A 25501-nucleotide genomic window follows, 5' to 3' on the forward strand; every position below is an offset into this window, starting at 1 on the left:
CCGATATCTCAGTTTCTTCATTTTTCAATTTCTTGATTTTCCGATTATTCGCTTTTTCAGTTTCTCAATTTTTCGCTTTTGTATTGTTTAATTTTCGATTTTGCGAACTCTCAATCCTCGATTTCTCAAGTTCCAGACTTTTCGAATTTTTACTTTCCGATGTCTTATTTTTCGTTTTTGAATTATTTGATTTCCGAATGTTCGAATTCTTAATTCTCGATTTTTCCTTGTTTCGATTTTTCGTTTTCTCGATTTTCAATTCCTCGATTTTTAAAATGTATGATTTTTCGAAATCTTAATTCTCGATTTTCCGAATTCCCAACTTCTCGAAATCTCGCTTTTTCGAATTTTCAATTTTTCATATTATGGATGGTTTGATTATCGATTTTCCGTATTCTCAATTCCTCAATTTCTCGATTATTCACTGTTTTAGTTTTCTCTACTTCTCAATTATCCCGACTTCTCCATTTTTCCAATTCTCAAATCTTCGATTTCTCAATTTCTTGAATACTCATTTTTTTTATTTTTCGATTATTCGCTTTTACGTTTTTCCAAATTCTTCATTTTTTTGGATTATTTGATTGTCGAAGTCTCAACTTCTCGATTTCTTGAGTTCCGAATTTCCCAATTTCTTCATTTCTCGATTTTCGAATTCTCAATTTTTTTGTTTATCTAATTTTCGAATCCTGAATTCCTCGTTTCTTAATTTCTTGATTTTATTTTAAATTTTTACTTTTAGATTTGTTAATTTTTCAATTATCCCGATTTTCCAATTTCTCCATGTCTCAATGTTCGTTTTTTCGTTTTCTCGATTTCCAATTCCTCGAATTCTCAATTTCTTAATTTTCCATTTTTTCAATTTTTCGTTTTTTGGATTGTTTGAATTGTCAATTTTTCGTGTTCTCAACTTCTCGATTTCTTGAGTTCCGAATTTCCTAATTTCTCCACTTCCCGATTTTCGAATTCTCAATTCTTTTATTTTTCTAATTTTCGAATTTTCAATTCCTCGATTTCTTAAGTTCTCGATTTTTCAAAATATTATTTTTCGATTTTTTAATTTTTCAATTAGATACTCGATTTTTCGAATTTTCAATCGTCGATTTTTCGGTGTTTCGATTTTCAATTCCCCGATTTCTCAATTTCTTGATGTCTCGATTATTCGCTATTTCAATTTCTTCAAATTCTTAATTTCCCGACTTCTCGATTTTTCCAGTTCTTAATTTTTCGATTTTTCAGTTTTTCCAACTCTCAATTCTTGATTTTTCGAATTCGCAACTTCGCGATTTCTCAATTTCTCTAATTTTTTTATTTTTAGATTATTATTAGCTTTTTCGTTTCACTCAATGTTTCGGTTTTTTTCATTGTTTGCTTATAGATTTTTAAAACACAATTCTGGATTTTTCAGTTTCAATCTTCGAATTTTCAATTTTTCGTACTTTGATTTTTCGGTTTTTCTATTTTTCGATTTTTAAATATTATGTTTTATTTTTTCATTTATCCGATTTCTCGATATTTCGATTTTTCGAAAAGCATTGTTTTATCTTTGGAATTTGCAAAAAATGTTCATAAAAAAACAAGATTTGTTGCGCTGCGCTTCAGGGGCGAGGTAAGTTCATCGAACAACCTTCTCCCGATTTTTAATAATGAACTCGGACTCGTAATGGAATGATTTCCAAGTTTATCTCGTCGATCTCCTGTGTATATGAACCTTAATCCGTCTTTTCCGGCAGTGGCCCTCTGGGCGAAACTACATCGACATTTCCAGCGCGTACGTGACGTACCGTCAATCAATTTTGATTGTCCGAAATCAGCTTTAAACTTTGACGTATTATAAGAAAAACATAAGCCAATCATTGAAATCGAATCTCATACGCGTTCCGTATTTCCTGAAATTTTATATCGAATACAGCCGAAACAGTTTTCGCATTCGACTTTATAGTAAGATAAAACTTTACCAATTTTATTACTTTTATTAAAAGCTATTTGCCCACTGGGACATTATATCTGGAACAATACAAAGATAGCCGGCATTGATTTCGAACCAGAATTTTGTTCAAAATTAATCAAATTCCGTGGATCCGGATTTCAGGCGGAATTTGCTTGAACAGGAGCACGTGCACAATATGCATTAAAATAACACGCGAACTTGAGGTAAACTTGTAAGTAGAAAATGTACTTGAGGCTACTTAAGTTAACTTCGTACTTAAGAGAGTTTTCCGTGATGTGTTGAAGATTTGCGAAAAGTGGTAAGTAATAATGGAGCGATTTAGATTTATCGATTTATAAAATTCGTCACGTGTTGGTGTTTTACAGGCGAAAGCACTCCGGTAATTGTGATACGCATCCGTCAGTGTTTTCGAGGTGATTGCATTTTAAAATCTGGCTCATACGTCGCTCGCTTTATTGATGCTAATAGAAAGCAGTCGAGTCGAGAAGAGCTTTTAACGGGCTCAGTTATACCAATAGGGAAAGTAGTTATTTGAATTTATAGCGGCATTTCGACATCGTTTAAACTTCAATATTCTAGTCCATTATAGTTACAATTGCGGCATTTCCATTCAAACAGACGCATTTATACCGACTTTCCCTAACTAATAATTAAGTATTTGCCGTTTTAAATAATTCACGATCTGTTGGGTATTTTCGGTCGTCGAAGCACAAAACAATCGATATCGTCACTTTTGAGCGACTTTTCCACCGGGAAAAATAAACAGCCGGTGGAGCGAAAACGTTTAAAAATTAATTAGCGATGCAATTATGTCGGTAGTCGCACCTTCTTTGACTATAACTTGTAATTTAACGTAAATCTCGAGCAAAATTAAAAATAAACTAATGATTGAAGTTCTAAATTGAAAAAAGGAATTTTAATCAAGTTGGATAATCCCTAATTAAAAAAAGTTTTTAATTTAACTGTTCCTAACTTTTATGAATCGTACGAATTAAATTTTCACGTCACTTTCTGAAAAGCGCGATCATTTTTCCAAATTTGCGCCACATGCGCACTGGGTGCCTAATTAACCCCGGTTAACGACGTCTCGACTACTTTAAATTTTCCACAAAGCGCTCGTGTGGTTATTGTTGAAGTGTCGCACCACAAAGGAAGCTCATTATTTATTTTTTCCCATTTAAGAAATGGTATCTTTTTGTGAATCGTAGAAAATCTTAATTCAACTTTAATAAACCTCGGGTATTATAATGTCATTTCTGACATCATTGTTGGCGTGTGAACCGTCGCTGTGGGTTTCCACTTTCGTGGAGGAAGTATAATCCGATATTACAATACTGGGGCGTACACATCAGATTAAGGTTAACGATTGCATTACCGAATTATTTCGACGTACAATTTGTCATAGTCTTCTCATCAAAAACTACTCAATCGCCATCGATTATGCCCGTTTTTATCAAGGACATGGGAAAAATTGTGGCATGCACGCTAACTTTCGGTGCATTGATTGATTTAAATATAAAACAGGAAAAATAGGACGTCGAAGTTGATGAAAAATTAATGACAGGAGGTTTCTTTGCGCTACGTTAATCTAATGAGATGTTACTCGGATCTCGCCAGAATGACTTCGTTACTTACGTCGAACAAGCGAAGGTTCATTTCTGCGCCATTGAACCTACTTCCACTCTGAGAAAAATACGAAATAGCTACTTTTGCATTTAATCGAAGGCATTCTGTTCCGGTGGTTCGGATAAATGCAAAGTGAGTGTATATGTATATACTTCACTATGTACTTATGCAAATTTCGACCCATTTCTTCGATAATTTCAACCGTTTTTCCAGCATCGCTCATTGAAATATCGCAATTTTGAAAAATTTCAAAAAATTCTGAGTTTACTCCGAATATTTCAAAAATATTGCTCCGTGACCGTAAACACGCTATATTTTTGAAATCAACACGTCAAGATCTATGATCCTGATTTTTTTGAGAATTTTTGGACGACTTTTTCAAAAATGAAATTTTCCACTAACGCAAATTTCGATTAATTTTTGATGATTTTTTCGAAATTTAACTTAACACATTTTCTTGTAGATTTCGGGCCGCAAATTTCGGATTCTCAATTTTTCGATTTTTTGATTTTTCAATATTTCGGTTTTACGATTTTTCAGTTTGTTGATTCTTCAATTTTTCGATTTTTCCAATTCTTAATTTCTCAGTTTTCATTTTTTTCGATTTTTTCATTTTTCTATTTTTTGCTTTTTCAGTTCTCCAAATTCCCAATTTTTAGTTTTTTTTGTTTTGCTTGATTTTCGATTTTTTCGATTTCTCAAATTTCGTTGTATGCATTACTTGATTTCCATTATTCGAATTCTTAATCCTCGATTTTTCGTTGTTTCAAATTTCGATTTTTCGTTTTCTCGACTTCTCAATTTCTTCATTTTTAAATTATTTGATTTTTCAATTATTCGGTTTTTCCAAATCTCAATTCTCGATTTTCCCAATTTTCAACTTTTCGCAATCTAGATTTTTCGGTGTTTCGATTTTTCATTTTCTCGATTTCCAATTTCACGAATTCTCAATTTTTTGATTTTTCGTTTATTCGCTTTTTCGAATTTTCATTTTTTTTTTAAATTCCAAAAAGTTCCAATTTCACTCCGAATATTTTGAAAGTGTTGTTCATACACCCTAAACACGCTATATTTTTGCAATCAGTACGTCAAGATCTATAACTAGAAATTCCAAAAAGGTAAATTTTTGTACAGCAGTATTGACTTTGCGATTAAGCTCCGCCTCTCGGTGTGACAACGAATGAAAAATTCGTCACAATTGAGATCGGGGCGGGTGGGCGGGACTTCGTTTTTGACTATTCCTTTCTTACGTATGTAGATGACATTTAATATACTAAACAAAATTTGTCTGATCATCCTCGCCAACAATGGAATGACGTCATTTCCGAATTTTTAATAGTAAGTCTTGTTTAAATATTAGGCATCCAGATTTTTGGAAAAAATAAAAATTGTACCACAAATTCCGATTTGACAATTTTTTAATTTTTAGATTTCTCGATTTTCGATATTTCAGTTTTGGGAATTTCAGTTTGTTGATTCTTCAATTTTCAGTTGTTCAGTTCTTGAAATTTCGGATATTTGAGTTTATCGGTTATTCAATTTTTTGATTATTTAATTTCTCAATTTCTAAATTTTTCAATTTTTGAGGTATCTACATTTTTTGAGTATTTGATTTTTCGAATTCTCAATTTTTAGTTTTTTGGATTTTAAAATGTTTCAATTATTCCATTTTTTAAATTTAAAACGATTTTTGAGTTTATCAATTTATCAATTTTTCGGTTCTTCACTTTTTGGGTTTTTTGATTTCCATTTGTCGATTTTACAATTTTCAGGTTCTTCGATTTTTGATTTAAAATTTTTGAATTTATAATTTTTCAATTTTTTGTTTTTTCAGAGGCTTGCTTTTTACGATTTTCAGTTTTCCCGATCATTAGACTTTTTGAATTTATCGAGCCTTTAATTTCTTGATTGCCCGATTTTTCGATTTTTCAATTATTTTATTTTTCGATTTCTCGTTGTTTCGATTGTTCTATTCATATTTTTCGAATTCTCGATGTTTCGATTTGTGCTTTTTTTAATTTATCAGTTTTTCGAATTCTGAACTTCTCGATTTGTTGTTGTATAACAAATTTCGAATTTTTCATTTTTTCAGTTGTTCAGTTTTTCAGTTTCTCAATTTTCCGATATTTGAATTTATCGGTTATTCAATTTTTAGCGTGTCTAAATTTTTTGACTAGTTGATTTTTAAAATTCTCAATTTTTCGTTTTTTCAATTTGAAAATTTTTTAATTCTTCCATTTTTTAAATTTAAAATGATTTTTGAGTTTATCGATTTGTCAATTTTTCAATTCTGCACATTTTCGGTCTTTGATTTACATTTGCCGATTTTACAATTTTTGTTTTTTTTTTAATTTCCAGATTTTTCAATTTCCGTTATGGAATTCTTAATTTTCCCATGTAAAATTTTACGATTTTTCGATTTTAAAATTTTCAGTTTTCCCGATCGTTAGATTCTCTGAATTTATCCAGCCTTTAATTTCTTGATTGCCAAATTTTTTGATTTTTCAATTACATATTTTTCGAATTCTCGATTTTTCGATTTTGTGCTTTTTTTAATTTTTCAGTTTTTCGAATTCTCAACTTCTCGACTTGTTGCTGTATAACAAATTTCGGAATTCTCAATTTTTCGATCTTTCAGTTTTGGGATTTTTTAGTTGATTCTTCAATTTTCAGTTGTTCAGTTTTTCAGTTTCTCAATTTTTTGACTAGTTGATTTTTCGAATTCTCAATTTTTCGTTTTTCAATTTTAAAATTTTTCAATTTTTCAAATTTTCGTTCTTTGAATTACATTCGCCGATTTTACAATTTTTCGTTTTTTTTTAAAATGTTACGATTTTTCAATTTTCGTTATGGAATTCTCAATTTTGCGATGTAAAATTTTACGAGGTTTCGATTTTAAAATTTTCAGTTTTCCCGATCATTAGACTCTGAATTTATCGAGCCTTTAATTTCTTGATTGCCCAATTTTTCGATTTTTCAATTATTCTATTTTTCGATTTCTCCTTGTTTCGATTGTTCTATTCATATTTTTCGAATTCTCGATTTTTCAATTTTGTGCTTTTTTAATTTTTCAGTTTTTCGAATTCTCAACTTCTCGATTTGTTGTTGTACAACAAATTTCGGATTTCTCAATTTTTCGATCTTTCAGTTTTGGAATTTTTCAGTTTGTTGGTTCTTCAATTTTCAGTTGTTCAGTTTTTCAGTTTTCTCAATTTTCCGATATTTGAATTTATCGGTTATTCAATTTTTGATTCTTTAATATATTGATTTCTAAATTTTTCAATTTTTAGCGTGTCTAAATTTTTTGACTAGTTGATTTTTCGAATTCTCAATTCTTTGTTTTTTCAATTTTTAAATTTTTTAATTCTTCCATTTTTTAAATTTAAAACGATTTTTGAGTTTATCAATTTGTCAATTTTTCAATTCTTCACTTTTTCGTTCTTTGGTTTACATTTGCCGATTTTACAATGTTTCGTTATTTTTTTAATTTACAGATTTCTCAAATTCCGTTTTGAAATTCTCGATTTTCCGATCATTGGACTTTTTGAATTTGTCGAGTCTTTAATTCTTTGATTTCCCAATTTTTCTAGTACTATTGAGATTTTTCGAATTCTCAACTTCTCGATTTGTTGATTTCTCAATTTCCCAATTTCTCCATTTCTCCATTTTCCTATTTTCGATTTTTCCAAATTTCAACCATTTAATTACTAAAATTTCAAGAAAATTGGAAGAATGTGGCAGTCACATCAGCTTTTGCAATTATCCGACTTTCTGAATTTGTTGATTTTTTCATTTTTTCATCCTTCAATTTTTCAATTGTTCCATTTTCTCGATTTCTCAACTCACTTTCCAAAAATGAAATTTTCCACTATGTATACATACCCCCTTCATGCAAATTTCGACCTATTTTCGACCACTTTCGAAATTTAACTACATACATTATTTCAAAAAATTCCAAATTCACTCCGAATATTTCGAAAATATGTATATTGTATATCTCTGAAATTTTTGAGAATTTGTGTGTATTTATTGAAAATTCAAAAATTGAAGAATAAAAAAACACTGAAATATCCAAAAATTGAGAAATCCGAAATTTGTTCAACAATCTTTACTTTTTTCCAAAAATCTGGATGCCTGGGGTAAAAACACAACTCGGATTCATAAACCACAAGCGAAGTGCGTCAATTTATAAAATTTAAATAACACTTACTACTAAAAATTCGGAATGACGTCTTTCCATTGTTGGTGAGGATAATCAGACAAATTTTGTTTAATATATTACCATCTGCATATTATTTTAGAGAGAAAAAGTCAAAAACTAAGCCCCATCCACCCGCCCCAATCTCAATTGTGACTAATTTTTCATTCGTTGTCACACCGAAAGGCGGAGCTTAATTGCAAATTTCGACCCATTTTCGACCATTTTCCAAAATTAACTAAATACGTTTCCTTGTAGAATTCGGGTCGCAGAAGTCACTTCCTTTTTTTTTTCTAAAATATTGCTCCATTGCCATAAACACGCTACATTTTTGAATCAGCACGTCCAGAATTTTTATTCAAAAAGCGAAGACAAAGTTTTTGTCTAGAAACATCCTGAACAGTTTATATGTGAGTCGGGTTACATTACGCGGTACACATTTGTGATCAATTCTGACTGCTCAGACCGAATAATTACTCCTCTATTACTCACTTCCTACCGATATCTCCTGAAATAAGCGACTTCCCGTCGTTCTGTGAGAACCAAGGTTTACGCATTGTTAAGACAACAGTACAAGAAGTCCTCGTGCATGCGAAAACGTTTGCATATTGCACAGCGAATCCAATTGTATATAGTTTGGAAACCGAGATATCCATTATAAACGCAAATATCGAGACTTCATTTACATATAGATTGATATTTTTGCATTTATATTTTCACGGACGTTAAAATTTTAGCGAGTAATTTTGGCATTTTTCGCGCAATGTAAAAACTAGCCGCCGCTTTCCGTGATAGGGAACAGTCACGTCTAATTTACATACCTACTGTAATTTTTCCAATGCACTGTGCCTCGATTTATATTCCTTTCACTTGGCAAATTGCCGCTTTTTCGCCCTTTTGTTCCAGTTTGAAAGTTCTAATTATTAATTTTTTGCTCGTTCTAAATGATCAAGAATTAAGGGCGACATCGTCCGCCCGCAACCGCCCTAATTAAACGTGCAGGATCCGTCTCCCGAAATAAATGTCTGTTGCGGAAATCCTACGCCCTTGCCCTTTTGAGACCTCTAATAATCATATGTCCTGGTTATCGCTTATGATACCACACCAATCATAATCTAGCTTATAATTACTAGATATTGCTTTCAGTTCCCGAACATTTACGCTTCCTTGGAGCACATTTAACTTATAACAACTTGATGGAAGCGCTTTAGATAGATTTTATGTACGTTTTAAAACCACGATGGGTAAATAAAAGCTAACTGACCGAGACATTTAATCTAATGGTATCTACTTCTTTGCCTATCACATTTGCTTTGATATTTTCCGATCGATTTATAATAATCTACTAGGGTTATTTCTGGAAATGCGGTCTTGATGTAGAAACGATGTAAGCACATAAAAATGTACTAAAAACGAATTTAATTTGTCTATAGAACTTCCCTAGCCCCTCAAGCACAACCAAAACATTGATTTTGAGATCCTTAAATTACTGGCGATATATACAGGGTGAGTCACTAAAATTATTTTCAACTATACAGAGTGTTCAGTTTTTAAGGAATAACACAACTTAGTTTTTTATATATATTTTTACATGTTCCCATTGACTTCTTAGGCTTTACAACCACAGTCTATTTTTGAAAATCCAATGCAACGTATTTTTTTAGGAAAAAATTGCAATAGAGGTATTTTTAAAATCCGTCTTACAATATTTTGTGGAATCGAAACATCGAAAAATCGAGAAATGGAGAAATTGAAAAATTAAGGAATCAAAAGTTACGAATTCGAAAATCGAAATACCGAAAAATCGGGTACTAAAAATTCGAAATATCTAATCGAAGAATCAAAAAAGTAAAAGTTTGAAATATGAAGAAATTGGGAAATCCAATCCAATTAAAAATTGAAAAATCGAAACACCCAAAAATCGAAAATCGGGAATTCGAAAAAATTTGAAAAATACATAGAAAAATGGAAAAATCGAAAATTAAAGCAGTAAAAATGGAGAAAATAGAAAAATCGAGAATTCGAAAAAGATCAATTGAAGAATCGAAGAACTGCACAATTAAAAAATCGAAAAAATGAGGAATCAAAAAATTAAAAATTGGACAAATTCAAAAAATCCGATAACTGAAAAAACTCTGATGTGACGTTCCAAATAGGGTTTTTTTATTTAAATGTGTTACAAATATTTTGTGGAATTGGAACATAGAAATATCGAAAATCAAACAATCCAAAAAACGAAAAATCGAGAATTCGAAATATCGAATTGAAAAATCAAAAAATGGAAAAACTGAGAAATTAGCAATTCGAGGAATTAATGAAAATCGAGAAATCTAGGAATCAAAACACCGAAAAATCGAAAATCGAGAAATTGATAAATTGGGAAATCAAGAAATTGAAAAGTTGAGAATTGAGAATTCGAAAACTCGAACAATAGAAAAATTGAGGATACTCGAATCGAACAATCGATAAATTGAGGATTCGAAAACTGGAGAAATCGAGAATTTGAGAATTCTAATAATAAAAAACTGGGAATACAGAAAATCGAGAATTGAAAATTCAAAAAATCGAATCAGATAATCAAAAAAATAAAAATTCGAAAAATGGAGATATTGAAGAATTGAAAATCAAGAAATCGAAAAATGAATCGAAAAGTCAAAGAAATTGAAAAAACGAAAAAGTGACGAATCAAAAAATTAAAAATTCGACAAATTCACAAAGAGGATTTTTGAAAAATCAGTCCGATTTTCTTGAAATTTTTTAGAAACTGAAGCGACTATTTTGTGAATACGAAACATTGAAAAATCGAAAAAACGAAAAACTGAAAATTCGAAAAATCGAAAATTGAGAAATGGAGAAATTGAGAACTCAAGGAATCGAAAGTTGAGAATTTGAAAAATCGACTAATAAAGAAATCGAGAAATTGAGAATTCAAACAATCAAAAAATTGAGAATTCGAAAAGTCGAATTGAAAAATCAAAAAAGTAAAAATTCAAAAATTGGAAAAAAACCAGGCATTGAAATCGAGAAATCGAAAAATTGAAACACCTAAAAATCGACATTTCGAAAAAATTAAAAAATCAAGATTAAAACAGCAAAAATTATCAAAAAATCCAGAGTTCGAAAAATCAAAGTAGATCAATTGAAAAATTCAAGAACTGAATGCAAAGCTGAGGAATCAAAAATTAAAAAATGGACAAATTAAAAAATTCTGAAGAGACGTTGCAATATTATTCCAATTTTTTTGAAATTTTTTAGAAAAGGGTTCATGAAAAAATCGTAATAAGATTATTTTTAAAATCTGTTACAAACTTTGGGAACTGAGATACCGAAAAATCGATTGTCGAGAGTTCGAAATATGGAAAAAATTGAGAATTCGAGGAATTGAAAAATCGAAAAGTGGAGAACTATAAAAAAAGGAAAATTTGGAAATTCGAAAAATCGACAATATACAGAAATTGGGAAATCAAGAAATCGAGAAGTTGAGAATTCGAAAAATCGATCAACTGAAAAATTAAGAATTCGAAAAATTGATCAATCGAAAAACTGAGAATTCTAAAAGTCGCACAATCGAAAAATTGAGAATTCGAGCAATCGAAAAATTGAGATTTCGAAAAAATAAAAAATTGAGGATTCGAGAAACTGAGACTTGAGAATTCAAAAATCTATTCGAAAAATCAAAAAAACAAAAATTTGAAAAACGGCGATTTCGAGGAATTAAAAATCGAAGAAATTGAAAAAACGACAAATTCGGAAAAGTCGGATATTTGATTAAAATTCTTATGCGACGTTGCCACGTTAGTCCAATTTTTTTGAATTTTTTTTAGCACTTGAAGAGTTCTCGAAAAATAGGGTTATTTTTAAAATCTCTAACAATTTTTTTGGATTGGGACACCGAAAAATTGATAATTGAGAATTCAAGAATGCAAAATCAAACAATCAAAAAAACGAAAAATGGAGAATTCGAAACGTCGAATAATCGAAAAATCAAAAAATCGAAAAATCGAAAAACCGAGAAATCTAAAAATCAAACACGGAAAAATTGAAATCGAGAAATAGAGAAATTGGGACTTATCAAGAAATCGAGAAGCTGAAAATTCGAAAAACTGAACAATCGAAAAATTGAGAACTCGAAAAATCGAATTGAAAAATCAAAAAGTAAAAATTTTAAAATGGAGAAGAATTGAAAATCGAGAAATAGAAAAAACGAAACACGGAAAAATCGAAAATCCAGAATTTGAAAAGTGGAAAACTCGAAATATATAAATGGAAAAATTGAAGATGGAAGATTGGACAAATTCAAAAAGTGGGATATTTGAAAAACTCTTATGCGACGTTGCCATATTAGTCCAATTTTCTTGATTTTTTTTAGTAGTTGAGGGGATCACGAAAACATCGTAACAGGGTTATTTTTAAATCTATTACAATTTTTTGGAACTGAGACACAAAAAAATTGGTAATTGAATATTCAAAAAATGGAAATCATACGATTCAAAAAAGGAAAAATTGAGAATTCTAAATATTGAATTAAAAAAAACAAAAAACAAAAATCAAAAAATCAAAAAGTCGAGAAATTCAGATTTTGAGGAATTGAAAATCGAGAAATCTAAACATTAAAAGTTGAGAATTCGAAAAATCGAATCGAAAAAACGAAAAACTGAGGAGTCAAAAAATAAAAAATTCGACAAATTCAGAAAGTCGAATATTTGAAAAACTCGTATGCGACGTTGCCACAACGTCCATTTTTCTTCAAATTTTTTCAGCAACTGAAAATTTTGTGGAGAAATAAATAAAAATATGCGCTTTGTTCTGAGATAAATAGCATTAAATTTTAATATACAGAGTGTTCTTAACTTATATTACAGACAAATCTTAAAAATAACCCTTGTATTACTAAGCAAATCCAAGTAAACTGAATATGTCAAAATATATTATCCATTAAAAAAATGTGTAGTAACTTTTTCTGTCTCTAATAATAAATTAATAAGGTATCGAGGACAGTGAGCTTCGTGACTCACCCTGTACATTATTTTCCATAGATGGTTCTCAATAAAATCAACTGTTTGAGTTTTGTTAGACACCCTATATAAACAAGTTTTCAAAAATAGATATATGAAGAAATCAGACATAAAGATGTGAAAGTGACTGTAAAATTGACAGAAACGGAGGACCTACTTTTTCATATTCTACAAGCCACGAAACATCGAGAAAACATTAATCATTCGTCAACCTCATCACAATGTAATAAAACAATCAGATTAGTTTCATTTTTTGAATGATTGTCCCCCGAAATATCCTCCACTTTTCACCTCATTACTTTATTGACCTTATATTCGAGCAAATATTTGCACAGGAAAGCCCGTTACATGTGGATAGTCAACACAGACGGTGGTCAAGAGATCGATTCCCCACAATAAATTTTCAAAGCTATTTGATTTTGCATTGATATCGCAACGGAATTGGTTCGCTCACTGCAACCACACAGACTAAAAATTTAAAACCGTCGGTCGCCACATAGCTTTCTATAAAATTTAGAACGACATTTAACACCGATTATAAATTTTTTTAATCGGTGGTAAATTTTACACGAAACCGCGCAAAGCAATAATCGTGATCGTCGCGCATTAGGGTGCAATTTATTACATAAAGTATATATTTTTTTATAACGAGTAGTTGTAGCCGCTGTGGCTAGTAAAAGGTACAATGTTTGCCTCCATAGTGCTAGCCCGATTGAGCACGTGCGGCACTACGGTTGCAGTTGGAATCAAAGGTCTTATTAATTAGTCATGGGTGCGATGCTTACCTTCTCTGTACCACCTGACTTGTGGATCTGGCGATCCTCCCACGCTGCTGCAGGTCAGCTCCTGTCTTTTCCCCTCGGTGACGGTGACGTGGGACCCGGGAGCGATGGCTGGTTCTTGGGGAACCGTTAACACGGTAAGGGTGTATTTCTGTACATGCAAATTGGCCCCGGAACCTCCGGCCTTAACTTTGCATTCGAAGTTGCCGTTGTCCCTGTCGTAACTGGCGTTGGAAATTAGGAGATCGTAGATACCCTTCTCTGGATGAAAATTCAATCTGAAACGGAAAGTAGCCGTTTAAATGAGTGGGGCAAATACGAACAAGGGTCCAGAATTAATGAATTATAACACCCAAACACGGTATTTCAGGATGACCGGCGCAATTATGGAGATAGCATCGCGCTAAAGCGCGTTTTTAACACCATTGAATTAATTTAACGTAATTTTAACAGGACCTTATCGCGAATCCAATTCCGTAAATATTAGCCGGAATTAAAAAAAACCAATGCGAGAATCGATCTAGGCAATTTTTGTATATTTAGCGCGTAACGACCACTTAAATCTTCGGTTAAAGAAAGCGTGAAACGGCGATAAAGGGCCACGACAACGAGGAAATAAAAAGGGATTCGATCCCGTAAATTATTTTACGTATAAATAAAGTGGAGAAGTCTTATGAGTGCGGAAGTGCAGCGAATTGGGGCAAGCAAATTAATTGAATTTATAAAAGGATTAGAGCGAACGAATTCATACAAAAGAATGGCGAACCCTCAGCGAAAACCACCTTTGGGTAGACGTTCAGGTAAGCTCTTTGTTAGTCGGAGGCGTCCCTTCTATATTTTCTTTTTATGTCTCACATTTCATATGTGCTTTGGAATCTGATTCTTGCCGTCTCGTTTTCTATAAGTTGATTCTTCGATCGTTTGCGGAATAAAATACAATCCTTAATAAATTTTGACGCGATAAATTGAGAAGAACAGCTTGGAGCGACCCAGTTGTTGTAGGTAGAAACGTCGATCCCACGTACAGAGAGAAAGAAAAGGCGGTTTCGCGGGGCGTAGGCAGACGCAATTCAAATCTTTTGAAAACTGCTGTAATAGATCGAGTAACAGCGGGGGTTGGGCGATGATAGAGAATGTTTTAAATGCATTGGATGCATTCTTTGCACGAAACGCGATTCTTTTAATAGAAATCTTTAAGACAACAAAGGGACGACGAGCGAAATCTGTTGCGATCTGTGCAGGAAGAATCTATAATGAAGACGGTTTTATGGCAAAAACGACGGCTGGATGAAAAGTTTAAAAGTTGTAGTATGAAATTGGAAGATCGTCGGTATTTTTGTCGACAATGGCGAAATATGAAACTACAAAAAATGTAGTATTGTGTTTAATACGTGAGAAATCAAATAAATGGATGTTTTGAAACGATATTTCACAAAGATCGATTTAATTAAAAATGTTGTAGTTTGTAAATTTAATATCATGAAGCTGAAGCCAGGGATTATTTGGAAACGGTAAAATAAAATCAATTGACAAAAAATCCTTTTGATGCGATTGCTACACGAAATAAAATGAAATTAAAGATTTGATTGAAATTTATGTAGAGACGGTACACTGGAAATTTTATTTTTGACGTCGGTTATTGTATTTATTTTGTGTTATTTGTTAATCCTTCCAAGGTACGCTTTCCTTTCAACGAGATTTCTATTCCTAGAAGGAAATATGCGTTTACTCAAAAATTATGAATTATGAATATAAAAAAAGTGGTTTGTCTGTCGTCTGTGTCAAGCTTTACCGGACAGATAATCTTCGAAACTACCAGACCGATTGTTGTCAAATTTTGTATGTTAGGAATATCATGTAGATAGTGAAACCCTAACCAAAACTTGGCTCATCATTCCGACCAAGCATTTGACGACGCCATCTCAAAAGATTTTATATTAAAATGCATTAAATATTATTCAATAATATACTCCTACACTATTGCAAAGTCGAATGCATTAAAATCTTGAAAACGTTTTAAGGTTATTGGAAATATGGCTAATTGATGGTTAATCAAAATTTATCCGTTTATGCCCCCCCCATTGTTTGTTGAATAAACGTTAAAAAGTCACATAATCCGTGTTGAATTTTTATCTGAGACATCGCGATTTTTGGGAAAAAATCAAAATTGTATAATTTTTGGATTTACCAATTTTTCGAATTTTCGATTTTTTGGTTTCTTGATTTTTCAACTCCGATTTCTTATATTTTTAATTTTTTAATTTTTCAATCTCCCTATTTTTCCATTTTCAATAATATATATGTTATTACATTCTTCGGTTTTCTAATTTTTCAATTTCCAAAATTTTTGATTTTTCAATTTTTCGAGTTCTTAATTTCTCGTTTTTTTTCTTTTTGATATTTCAATTCCAAATGTTTTCAAAATTTTAAATTTTTCAATTTTTGACCAGGGTTTTTCGAGGTCCCGATTTCCCGATTTTAAAGTTTTTAATTCGGTTTTTTCCAAAAACTTGCACACAAATGAACCATTGTTGATTTAATCATAAAATTAATAATTGATTAATTAATTACTTCAAAATCTCACATGAAAATTCTAGAAAATTAAATTCTGTTATACAATTTTGAATTTTTTGCAAAAATCTACACATAAATAATCATTTTCGATTTAAACTCTAAAATTAATGAATTAATTGATTACATAATTACTTGAAATATCGTGCTTAAACAAATTTAGAAAATAAAAACATCAATTTCGCAAAAATTTACACATAAATGAACCAGTCCTGCTTTAATAATAAATTAAATTAATTCATTAATTAATTAGGTCAAACAACTTACAACAAATTGTAGATAATATAGTTCCTCGATTTCTCGATTTTTAAGTTTTCGATTTCACAATTTTTCGACATTTCAATTTTGGAAAATTTTCAAATTTCGTTTTTTCAGTTTTTTGATTCTTCAATTTTTAATTTTTCGATTCTTCGACATTTCGATTTTTCAGTTTTTTGAACTTTCCATTTATTGATTTCTCGATTTCTCATTTTTTCATTCATTCAATCTTTCAAGCTTTTGTTTTCTTATTTTTTGGTTTTTTAAGTTTCGATTTTTCAACTTTTCCACTGTTCGATTTTTTGACTTTTAGGTATATTTCTTGATTTTTCAATTCTTCGATATTTCAGTTTTGACATGTTTCAGGATTTCGATTTCACGATTTTTTCCTTTTCGATTTTTTAAATTTTAGATTTTTCAATTTATTTATATTTCTATTTCTCGATCTTTCGATTTTTCGACTTGTTGTTATTAGATTTTTCGGTTTTCTAATTTTTCAATTCTTTAATTTTTCGATTTCTCCAGATTTTGACGTTTCGACATTTCAATTTTCCGAGTTTTCAGCTTGTAGATGTTTCGATTTCTCGATTTTTTCATGTTTCAATTTCTTGATGTTTGGGGCCTTTCGATTTTTCATTTATCCAATTTTTCTGTTTCGATTCTTGAATTTTAGATTTTTCAATTTTTCGAGTTCTTGATTTCTCGTTTTTTTTTTGATGTTTCAGTTCCAAATGTTTTCAAAATTTTAAATTTTTCAATTTTTGACCAGGATTTTTCGAAGTCCCGATTTCCCGATTTTAAAGTTTTTAATTCGGTTTTTTCCAAAAACTTGCACACAAATGAACCATTGTTGATTTAATCATAAAATTAATAACCGATTAATTAAATACTTCAAAATCTCACATGAAAATTCTAGAAAATTAAATTCTGTTTTACAATTTGGAATTTTTTGCAAAAATCTACACATAAATCAATCATTTTCGATTTAAACTCTAAAATTAATGAATTAATTGATTACATAATTACTTGAAATATCGTGCTTAAACAAATTTAGAAAATAAAAACATTAATTTCGCAAAAATTTACACACAAATGAACCAGTCTTGCTTTAATAATAAATTAAATTAATTCATTAATTAAATAGGTCGAACAACTTACAACAAATTGTAGATAATAAAGTTTTCGATTTCACAATTTTTCAACATTTCAATTTTGGAAAATTTTCAAATTTCGTTTTTTCAGTTTTTCGATTTTTCGAAAAGCATTTTCTCGATTTTTCAGTTTTTTGATTCTACAATTTCACGATTTTTCGATTTTGTAAATTTTGGTGTTTCTAATTTTTAATTTTTCGATTTCTCATTTTTTCATTCATTCAATCTTTCAGGCTTTTGTTTTCTTATTTTTTGATTTTTTAAGTTTCGATTTTTCAACTTTTCCACTGTTCGATTTTTTGACTTCTCTATTTCTTGATTTTTCAATTCTTCGATATTTCAGTTTTGACATGTTTCAGGATTTCGATTTCACGATTTTTTCCTTTTCGATTAGTGGTTTAATTTTTTAATTTTTCAATTTTTCGAATTTTTAAATTGTAGATTTTTCAATTTCTTTATATTTCTATTTCTCGATCTTTCGATTTTTCGACTTCTCGTTATTAGATTCTTCGGTTTTCTAATTTTTCAATTCTTTAATTTTTCTATTTCTCCAGATTTTGACGTTTCGACTTTTCAATTTTCCGATTTTTCAGTTTGTAGATGTTTCGATTTCTCGATTCTTTCATGTTTTAATTTCTTGATGTTTGAGGCCTTTCGATTTTTCATTTATTCAATTTTTCTGTTTCGACTCTTGAATTTTAGATTTTTCAATTTTTCCAGTTCTTGATTTCTCGTTTTTTTTTTGATTTTTCAGTTCCAAATGTTTTCAAAATTTTAAATTTTTCAATTTTTGACCAGGATTTTTCGAGGTCCCGATTTCCCGATTTTAAAGTTTTTAATTCGGTTTTTTCCAAAAACTTGCACACAAATGAACCATTGTTGATTTAATCATAAAATTAATAATTCATTAATTAATTACTTCAAAATCTCACATGAAAATTCTAGAAAATTAAATTCTGTTATACAATTTTGAATTTTTTGCAAAAATCTACACATAAATAATCATTTTCGATTTAAACTCTAAAATTAATGAATTAATTGATTACATAATTACTTGAAACATCGTGCTTAAACAAATTTAGAAAATAAAAACATCAATTTCGCAAAAAATTACACACAAATGAACCAGTCTTGCTTTAATAATAAATTAAATTAATTCATTAATTAAATAGGTCAAACAACTTACAACAAATCGTAGATAATAAAGTTTTCGATTTCACAATTTTTCAACATTTCAATTTTGGAAAATTTTCAAATTTCGTTTTTACAGTTTTTCGATTTTTCGAAAAGCATTTTCTCGATTTATTTTATTTTCGATTTTTCAGCTTTCCCACTTTTCGATTTCTCGATTTTTCAGTTTTTTGATTCTACAATTTCACGATTTTTCGATTTTGTAACTTTTGGTGTTTCTCAATTTTTAATTTTCCGATTCTTCGACATTTCGATTTTTCAGTTTTTTGAACTTTCCATTTATTGATTTCTCGATTTCTCATTTTTTCATTCATTCAATCTTTCAGGTTTTTGTTTTCATATTTTTTGATTTTTTAAGTTTCGATTTTTCAACTTTTCCATTGTTCGAATTTTTGACTTTTAGGTATATTTCTTGATTTTTCAATTCTTCGATATTTCAGTTTTGACATGTTTCAGGATTTCGATTTCACGATTTTTTCCTTTTCGATTTTTTTAATTTTAGTGGTTTGATTTTTCAATTTCTTTATATTTCTATTTCTCGATCTTTCGATTTTTCGACTTGTCGTTATTAGATCTTCGGTTTTCTAATTTTTCAATTCTTTAATTTTTCGATTTCTCCAGATTTTGACGTTTCGACTTTTCAATTTTCAGATTTTTCAGTTTGTAGATGTTTCGATTTCTCGATTTTTTCATGTTTCAATTTCTTGATGTTTGACGCATTTCGATTTTTCATTTATCCAATTTTTCTGTTCCGATTCTTGAATTTTAGATTTTTCAATTTTTCGAGTTCTTGATTTCTCGTTTTTTTTGATATTTCGGTTCCAAATGTTTTCAAAATTTTAAATTTTTCAATTTTTGACCAGGATTTTCGAAGTCCCGATTTCCCGATTTTAAAGTTTTTAATTCGGTTTTTTCCAAAAACTTGCACACAAAGGAACCATTCTTGATTTAATCATAAAATTAATAATTGATTAATTAAGTACTTCAAAATCTCACATGAAAATTGTAGAAAATTAAATTCTGTTTTATATTTTTGAATTTTTTGCAAAAATCTACATATAAATCAATGATTTTCGATTTAAACTCTAAATTTAATCAATTAATTGATTAATTAATTAACTAATTACTTGAAAATATCTGGTTGACCGAGCTTCACTCGGCTCGTTTGGTAGTATTAGATCAGATTAGGACAGATAAATATGCGTATAGTATGCATTTTGAAGTACACGCGCTAGTTAAAAATACACATTAAAAAAGAAATTCCATAAGCAGTCTTTGTTTTAAATAGTGATGAGTGACATGTAGAGATTAAAGAATGGAAAACTGGAATTATTGCTTGACATTTTTATTAAAATCTCATTTGTTACCCAAGTTCTCTCTCTGTCGTTCTCTTTTTTTCCTAGTTCTCTCTCTCGACTCTAGAAAAAGGTCACAACCACTTTCTTACTGCCAGAATGGTTTCGCCTCTGGTGTGATTAACATACTGAGTTACCGTGCTCTTTTGCGTTATTCCTAATTTCTCAATCTCAACCCTGCTCCCGAAGATGCCACTTACGAAAGTGTGCGAAAAGTTGAGCCCAAAAACTGAAATAATACGGTCCCATCCCGGAAAACAATCACATATTGACCCTGACCGTCGAACCTCTGAAATGAATGCTTGACAACATAACCTTAACTCAACGCACTTTCGTGTGCCTTTTATCCGCTCACTGTTTAGTTTTCCGTAAATTTTGTTACCTCAGAGGGTGAATTTTAACGTCCTCTATACAGTGGAGTATGTTTCGGTACGTACAATTGAAGATAAAAAGGTACGTCAAACGTACTGTCAGACTGTCACCCAAACTTCTCTTATAAAACAATCTCGTGTTCGTGTAGTGTCATCCGATGTTACCTAGCAACGAATATAATTCACTGCCTGAAAATTGCTGAAAATGTATGAAGCTGTAATTTTCAGAAGTTAAAACTATGATGAATCGATTTCTTGACCCAAAAAACCCCCAACCTGTAAATTTCATCGAAATCGTTAGAGCCGTTTTCGAGAAACCCATTATATATATAGATATATATTTATATATATATATACAAACTTTGCTCGTTTAATAGTATAAGATATGGCGCTTAAACAAATTTAGAAAATAAAAACTCCAATTTTGAATTTTTCACAAAAATTTACACACAAATGAACCAGTCTTGCTTTAATAATAAAATTAATTAATTTATTAATTAATTACTTGAAACATCGCGCTTAAACAAATTTAGAAAACAAAAACATTAATTAATCAATTAATCCATTAATTAATTAGGTCAAACAACTTACACGAAATTGTAGATAATAAAATTTCTCCGTTTCTCGATTTTTTAAGTTTCCGATTTGCCAATTTTTCAACATGTCTATTTTGGAAACTTTTCAATTTTCGTTTTTTCAGTTTTCGATTTCCCGATTTTTCAATTTTTCGGTATTTCAGTTTCAAAATTTTTCAATATATCGATTCTTCATTTTTCCGATTTTTCAATTTCATAATTTTTCAATTTTTAAACTTTCCATTTCTCGATTTTTCAGCTTTTCCGTGTTGGACTTCTCAAATCTTCAATTTTTCGAGATCTCAAGAATTTGGGCCAATCGATTTCCCTATTTTTCAATTTTTCGACCTCTCAACTTTTAGATTTCTCAGTCTTTTCATGTTTCAAATCGTCGATTTTTTAATTTTTCGATTTCTCGATTTTTCCATTTTTTGACTTTTTAACTTTTCAATTTTTCGTTTTTCCAATTGGTGGACGTTCCGATTTTTCAATTTTTCGATTTCTGGATTTCTAGTTTTTTTTATTTTTCAGTTTTAAGTCTTTGTAAAAAGTCTCAATTTTTTAATTTTTGATTTTACGATTTTTCGATGTTTCAATTTACCGATTTTAAAGTTTTTAATTCAGTATTTTCCAAAAAAAAAAAAAATCAATAATTCATTAAATAATTACTTCAATGATTTCACGTAAAAAACTCTAGAAAATGAAATTCTGTTCTACAATTTTGTATTTTTTCCAAAAATCTGCACACATAAGCGAACCGAACCATTTTCGATTTAATCTCTAAAATTAATTAATTAATTAACCAATTACTTGAAACATCAAGCTCAAAAAAATCTATGAAATAAAATTTCCGATTTTAGGGTTCTGACATTTAATTTTTCCAATTATTTTATTTTCATATTTTCGATTTTTCAATTTAACAATTCTTCAATTATTCGATTCAGCAATTTTGTGACTCTTGAAATTTTAGATTTTGCAACTTTTTGCTTTTTCGAAGTTTCGATTTAAAGATTTTAAAGTTTCAATAACAATTCATTAATTAATAACGTCAAACAACTCAGATAAAAAATTCTAGAAAACGAAATTCTGTTCTACAATTTTTAAGTTTTTCCAAAAATCTACACACATAAGCGAACTATTTTCGATTAAATCTATAAAAATAATAATCGCCTTCGATTCGACTCCCCGAGCATCCCCGCCATTGCTTTTTTAACTCGAAATGCGATAATCCTGCCCCGACAATGGATCGAGAGCTTGTCAAAGCGCTCGAAGAATGTCAGCGTCTGCGAGCTTTCGTTTTCTGTTTTGGCTGAGTACTCGCCGCTTAAATCGACAGGCTCATGTTTAAACGTGCCACAATGCACCTTTTATAGTGATTTTTTATTAAAAATAACGCAAACCGAGGGTACGCGCTTTGTACTCAACACATCTCACGTCGAGTATTGTGCTTGATGAATGGTGGGAAACGTGAGTTTCATACAATGCAACCGACACCGGAAGCCTTCATGAAAGAAAGAAACATCAACGTCGGCGGGGCCTTTAAATTAAATAAGCAAGAAAGACGTGAAATTTGTGATAAGTTCCATTATTTTAACGTTTTCAATCGTGGCAGGCGGCGCGACGTGTGGGTACTGATTAGGTTGCTGCGACTATACGTAATTTTTGACTGCGGCTTCGTACGAAAATTATCTAAAAGTTTGACTGTCGTGTTTAATTCTTGTAAAATGAAATGAAACGTTTTAAAACGTTTGTAAATTTAATTTCATGAAGCAGAATCCGGAGAATTATTTGGCAACAGGAAAATAAAATCAATTAACAGAAAATCCTTTTGATTCGATTTGCGACACGAGATAAAACTGAAATGGATGATTTAATTGAATTTTGTAAAGACGGCACGCTGAAAATATTGTGGAAATTTTATTTTTGATGTGGTTTATTTCAACATTATTGTGTGAATGTTTAAAATTAATTAAAATTTTATTCGCTTCAATGACGATTGTAATTAAGTTTTATTTGTACGTATTTTGTATTATTCATTTATTTATATTTCTAAATTCCACTGTCGTTTGAACGAAATTTTAATTCCTGAAGGACAATATAGATTTATGTAATATGATTTTCAGAAAATTGGCTCCATTTATTCTGATACTGTATGGATTTACTCTAATGATTTTTTTTCTGATTAAGAAGTTTATACGCAGCTGAAGTTTAATAACATTGTGGTTTAAAATGGTTCTAATTAGAAATTTGGCCAAGTCTCAACTAATTCATTTTACAGATGGATAATCGGGAAATATGTGCCAAGTAATCGTTTTTCAGTTTACGACAAGAACAACCTAATTTTAAGAAAAGGAAATTACTTATTCTTATTACGCAACAATTTTGCTGTTAATTATTGAATTTTGACTTGAAAACTTCCACTTTTGTTTTGATCGTCTGGTTGCGGTGTTCCAATTTTTTTTCTTACGCTAAAACCGGCGGAGTAAAAAGTATTATTAATACATGACAAAACTTGTAATAAGCCTTCAAAAAAATCTAACGTTAAGACCGCTCCGGCCCTCCTCGAGCACTCCGCTCCGTATTCGTTACTCCGCGAAGTTATTAAGACCGGAAAAAACGAAAAGAACGAGTGGGTTGTAATTAATTATTGCAGTTGACTCCGGGCCAATTTAATATGTTCAATAAAACCGAAGCCACAAAAGAACTTTTTTTTGGTTAAAAAGTAACCGGCGAACAAAGAAGTCGGAAGCCTCGGTGAATTATTAACTTAAAGAAAAAAGGGAAAACAGCCAATAAGTTGAAAAAAGTATGTGGCGTAGGTACGCATTATACGCAATTTTACGTCGACGTGCCGAATTTGCACACACAACTTTAAATTTGAACTTAACTTGCTTCCTCGTTCTGCTTTTATCGACTCGGGGTAAAAAGTTTTCGTCCTACTTAACCTTCCTCGTTGACTCGGAGTGACCTATCTCCGACCTCGATTAGGCAAATAGTCCATTTATTTTAGGTTTCGTGCGAATAGCTCTATCCGCTGCAACCTGAATCGATGGACAATGGAACGTGTTTATGCTGCGAAAGCTTGACGTTTTAAAAAATATGCCGATTTCGAACGCTACGGTTGTGATATAAGAGTCGAGGAGAAATGTCGATTCCATTGAAAAGCCGCCAGAAACGGATCCGCAACGCATTCATTTCGCGCTTTTACACGCCGTTAAGCCGTGCTTAGTGCAAAGGCTTGCAACAGCGTGAAATTTTATAAATCTACATTGTGCTTCTTACGTAGAGACCGCTTGATTTATCATCGAGGAGGTTATCGCTGTTTTGGCAAACGAGATTGATGGAGGCGTCACCTTTGACTTTGTTTACGGAGGAGCTACTTGATACAAGACGAAAAACACGTAAATCGACAGCTGGCTAACTATTATTACAACAAGAAAGCTCCGTTTGTTGACGGTCCACCAACGCTGTAATTTACATTAACCCATCATACTTTAATCATCCATACTCCGCCAGCGTTTATGATGGGAACGCACTTTTATTGTCCCGAGGAATCGCAAACGGTTATCTATGTCAATTCCAACACGTGCAACGTAATACTAATAACAATATAGATATAAAAGAAGAAGATAAAAAAATCGAGATGTTTGCAGTAAGAATTATTATTTTACATTAGCGACAGAGCGAAGACGAACTACCGAACCGCTTACTTTAAAAATGTTTGTTTTGTTTAGTTTCATAATTGAGAGGTTGGTTTCTGAAAGCAATCGGTCGTTATTATTTGCGTAAAGAAAATTTTCCAGAAGAATCCAATTTTCCAGCAACATAAAACTAATGTTGTTTTATTTAAACGCGGTTGGAAATTTTTAGCTGAAAATTCAAAGGTTTAATGAAGGAAAAAATATTTTACAATAAAAAATAATTAATTACGCATTATTTCCTCCACGTTAGTCGAACATACCTAATAACGAAAAAACCTGTAAAATTATATTGTTAAATTGACCGTGAAAATTTTATTTAAAAAAAAACGTGCTCCAAATTTCATTTTCTTGTAATACTAGTTGAACTCTAACCGTCGGAGATATTTTTATTTTAACTTACTTAAATATTAAACATTGGTCGAAGGTTATTTCGACAGAATTTCCCTCTCCCCTGAAGTGCGGACCCGCAAATCTTGCTTCTTCAAAATATTTGAAGATTTTGGTGTTTGGAGGATTTATGGATTTTGATGTTTTAAGGGTTTGAGAATTTTGGTGTTTTGCGGATTTGAGGTTTTGGTGTTTTGAGAATTTGAGAATTTTGGTATTTGGCACTTTTCGATTTGAATGTTTCAATTCTTAAATTTTTGATTTTTTGTTTTTTCAGTTTTTGAATTTGCATTTTTTAAGTATAAACTTTTCAGTTTTCCAATTTTTGTAACTTTTGAATGTTTGATTTTAGATTTCGCAGTTTTCGAATTG

The 25501-nt window shown here is 30.6% G+C and overlaps 1 protein-coding gene across 1 annotated transcript in view; it reads right to left on the reverse strand.

Moving 5' to 3' along the window:
- LOC135136890 (hemicentin-1) overlaps window positions 1-25501 on the reverse strand; it is a 162131-nt gene that overhangs the window by 56952 nt on the left and 79678 nt on the right. The window contains exon 3 of the mRNA XM_064066352.1: window positions 13573-13847. Within this exon, the coding sequence (XP_063922422.1) occupies window positions 13573-13847 (275 nt within the window). The remainder of the gene's footprint in view (window positions 1-13572; window positions 13848-25501) is intronic.

Source organism: Zophobas morio, unplaced genomic scaffold (genome assembly GCF_036711695.1).
Source record: "Zophobas morio isolate AGI-343-1 ecotype UQ-CSIRO unplaced genomic scaffold, CSIRO_AGI_Zmor_V1 ptg000004l, whole genome shotgun sequence".
Classification (NCBI taxonomy): Eukaryota; Metazoa; Arthropoda; class Insecta; order Coleoptera; family Tenebrionidae; genus Zophobas; species Zophobas morio.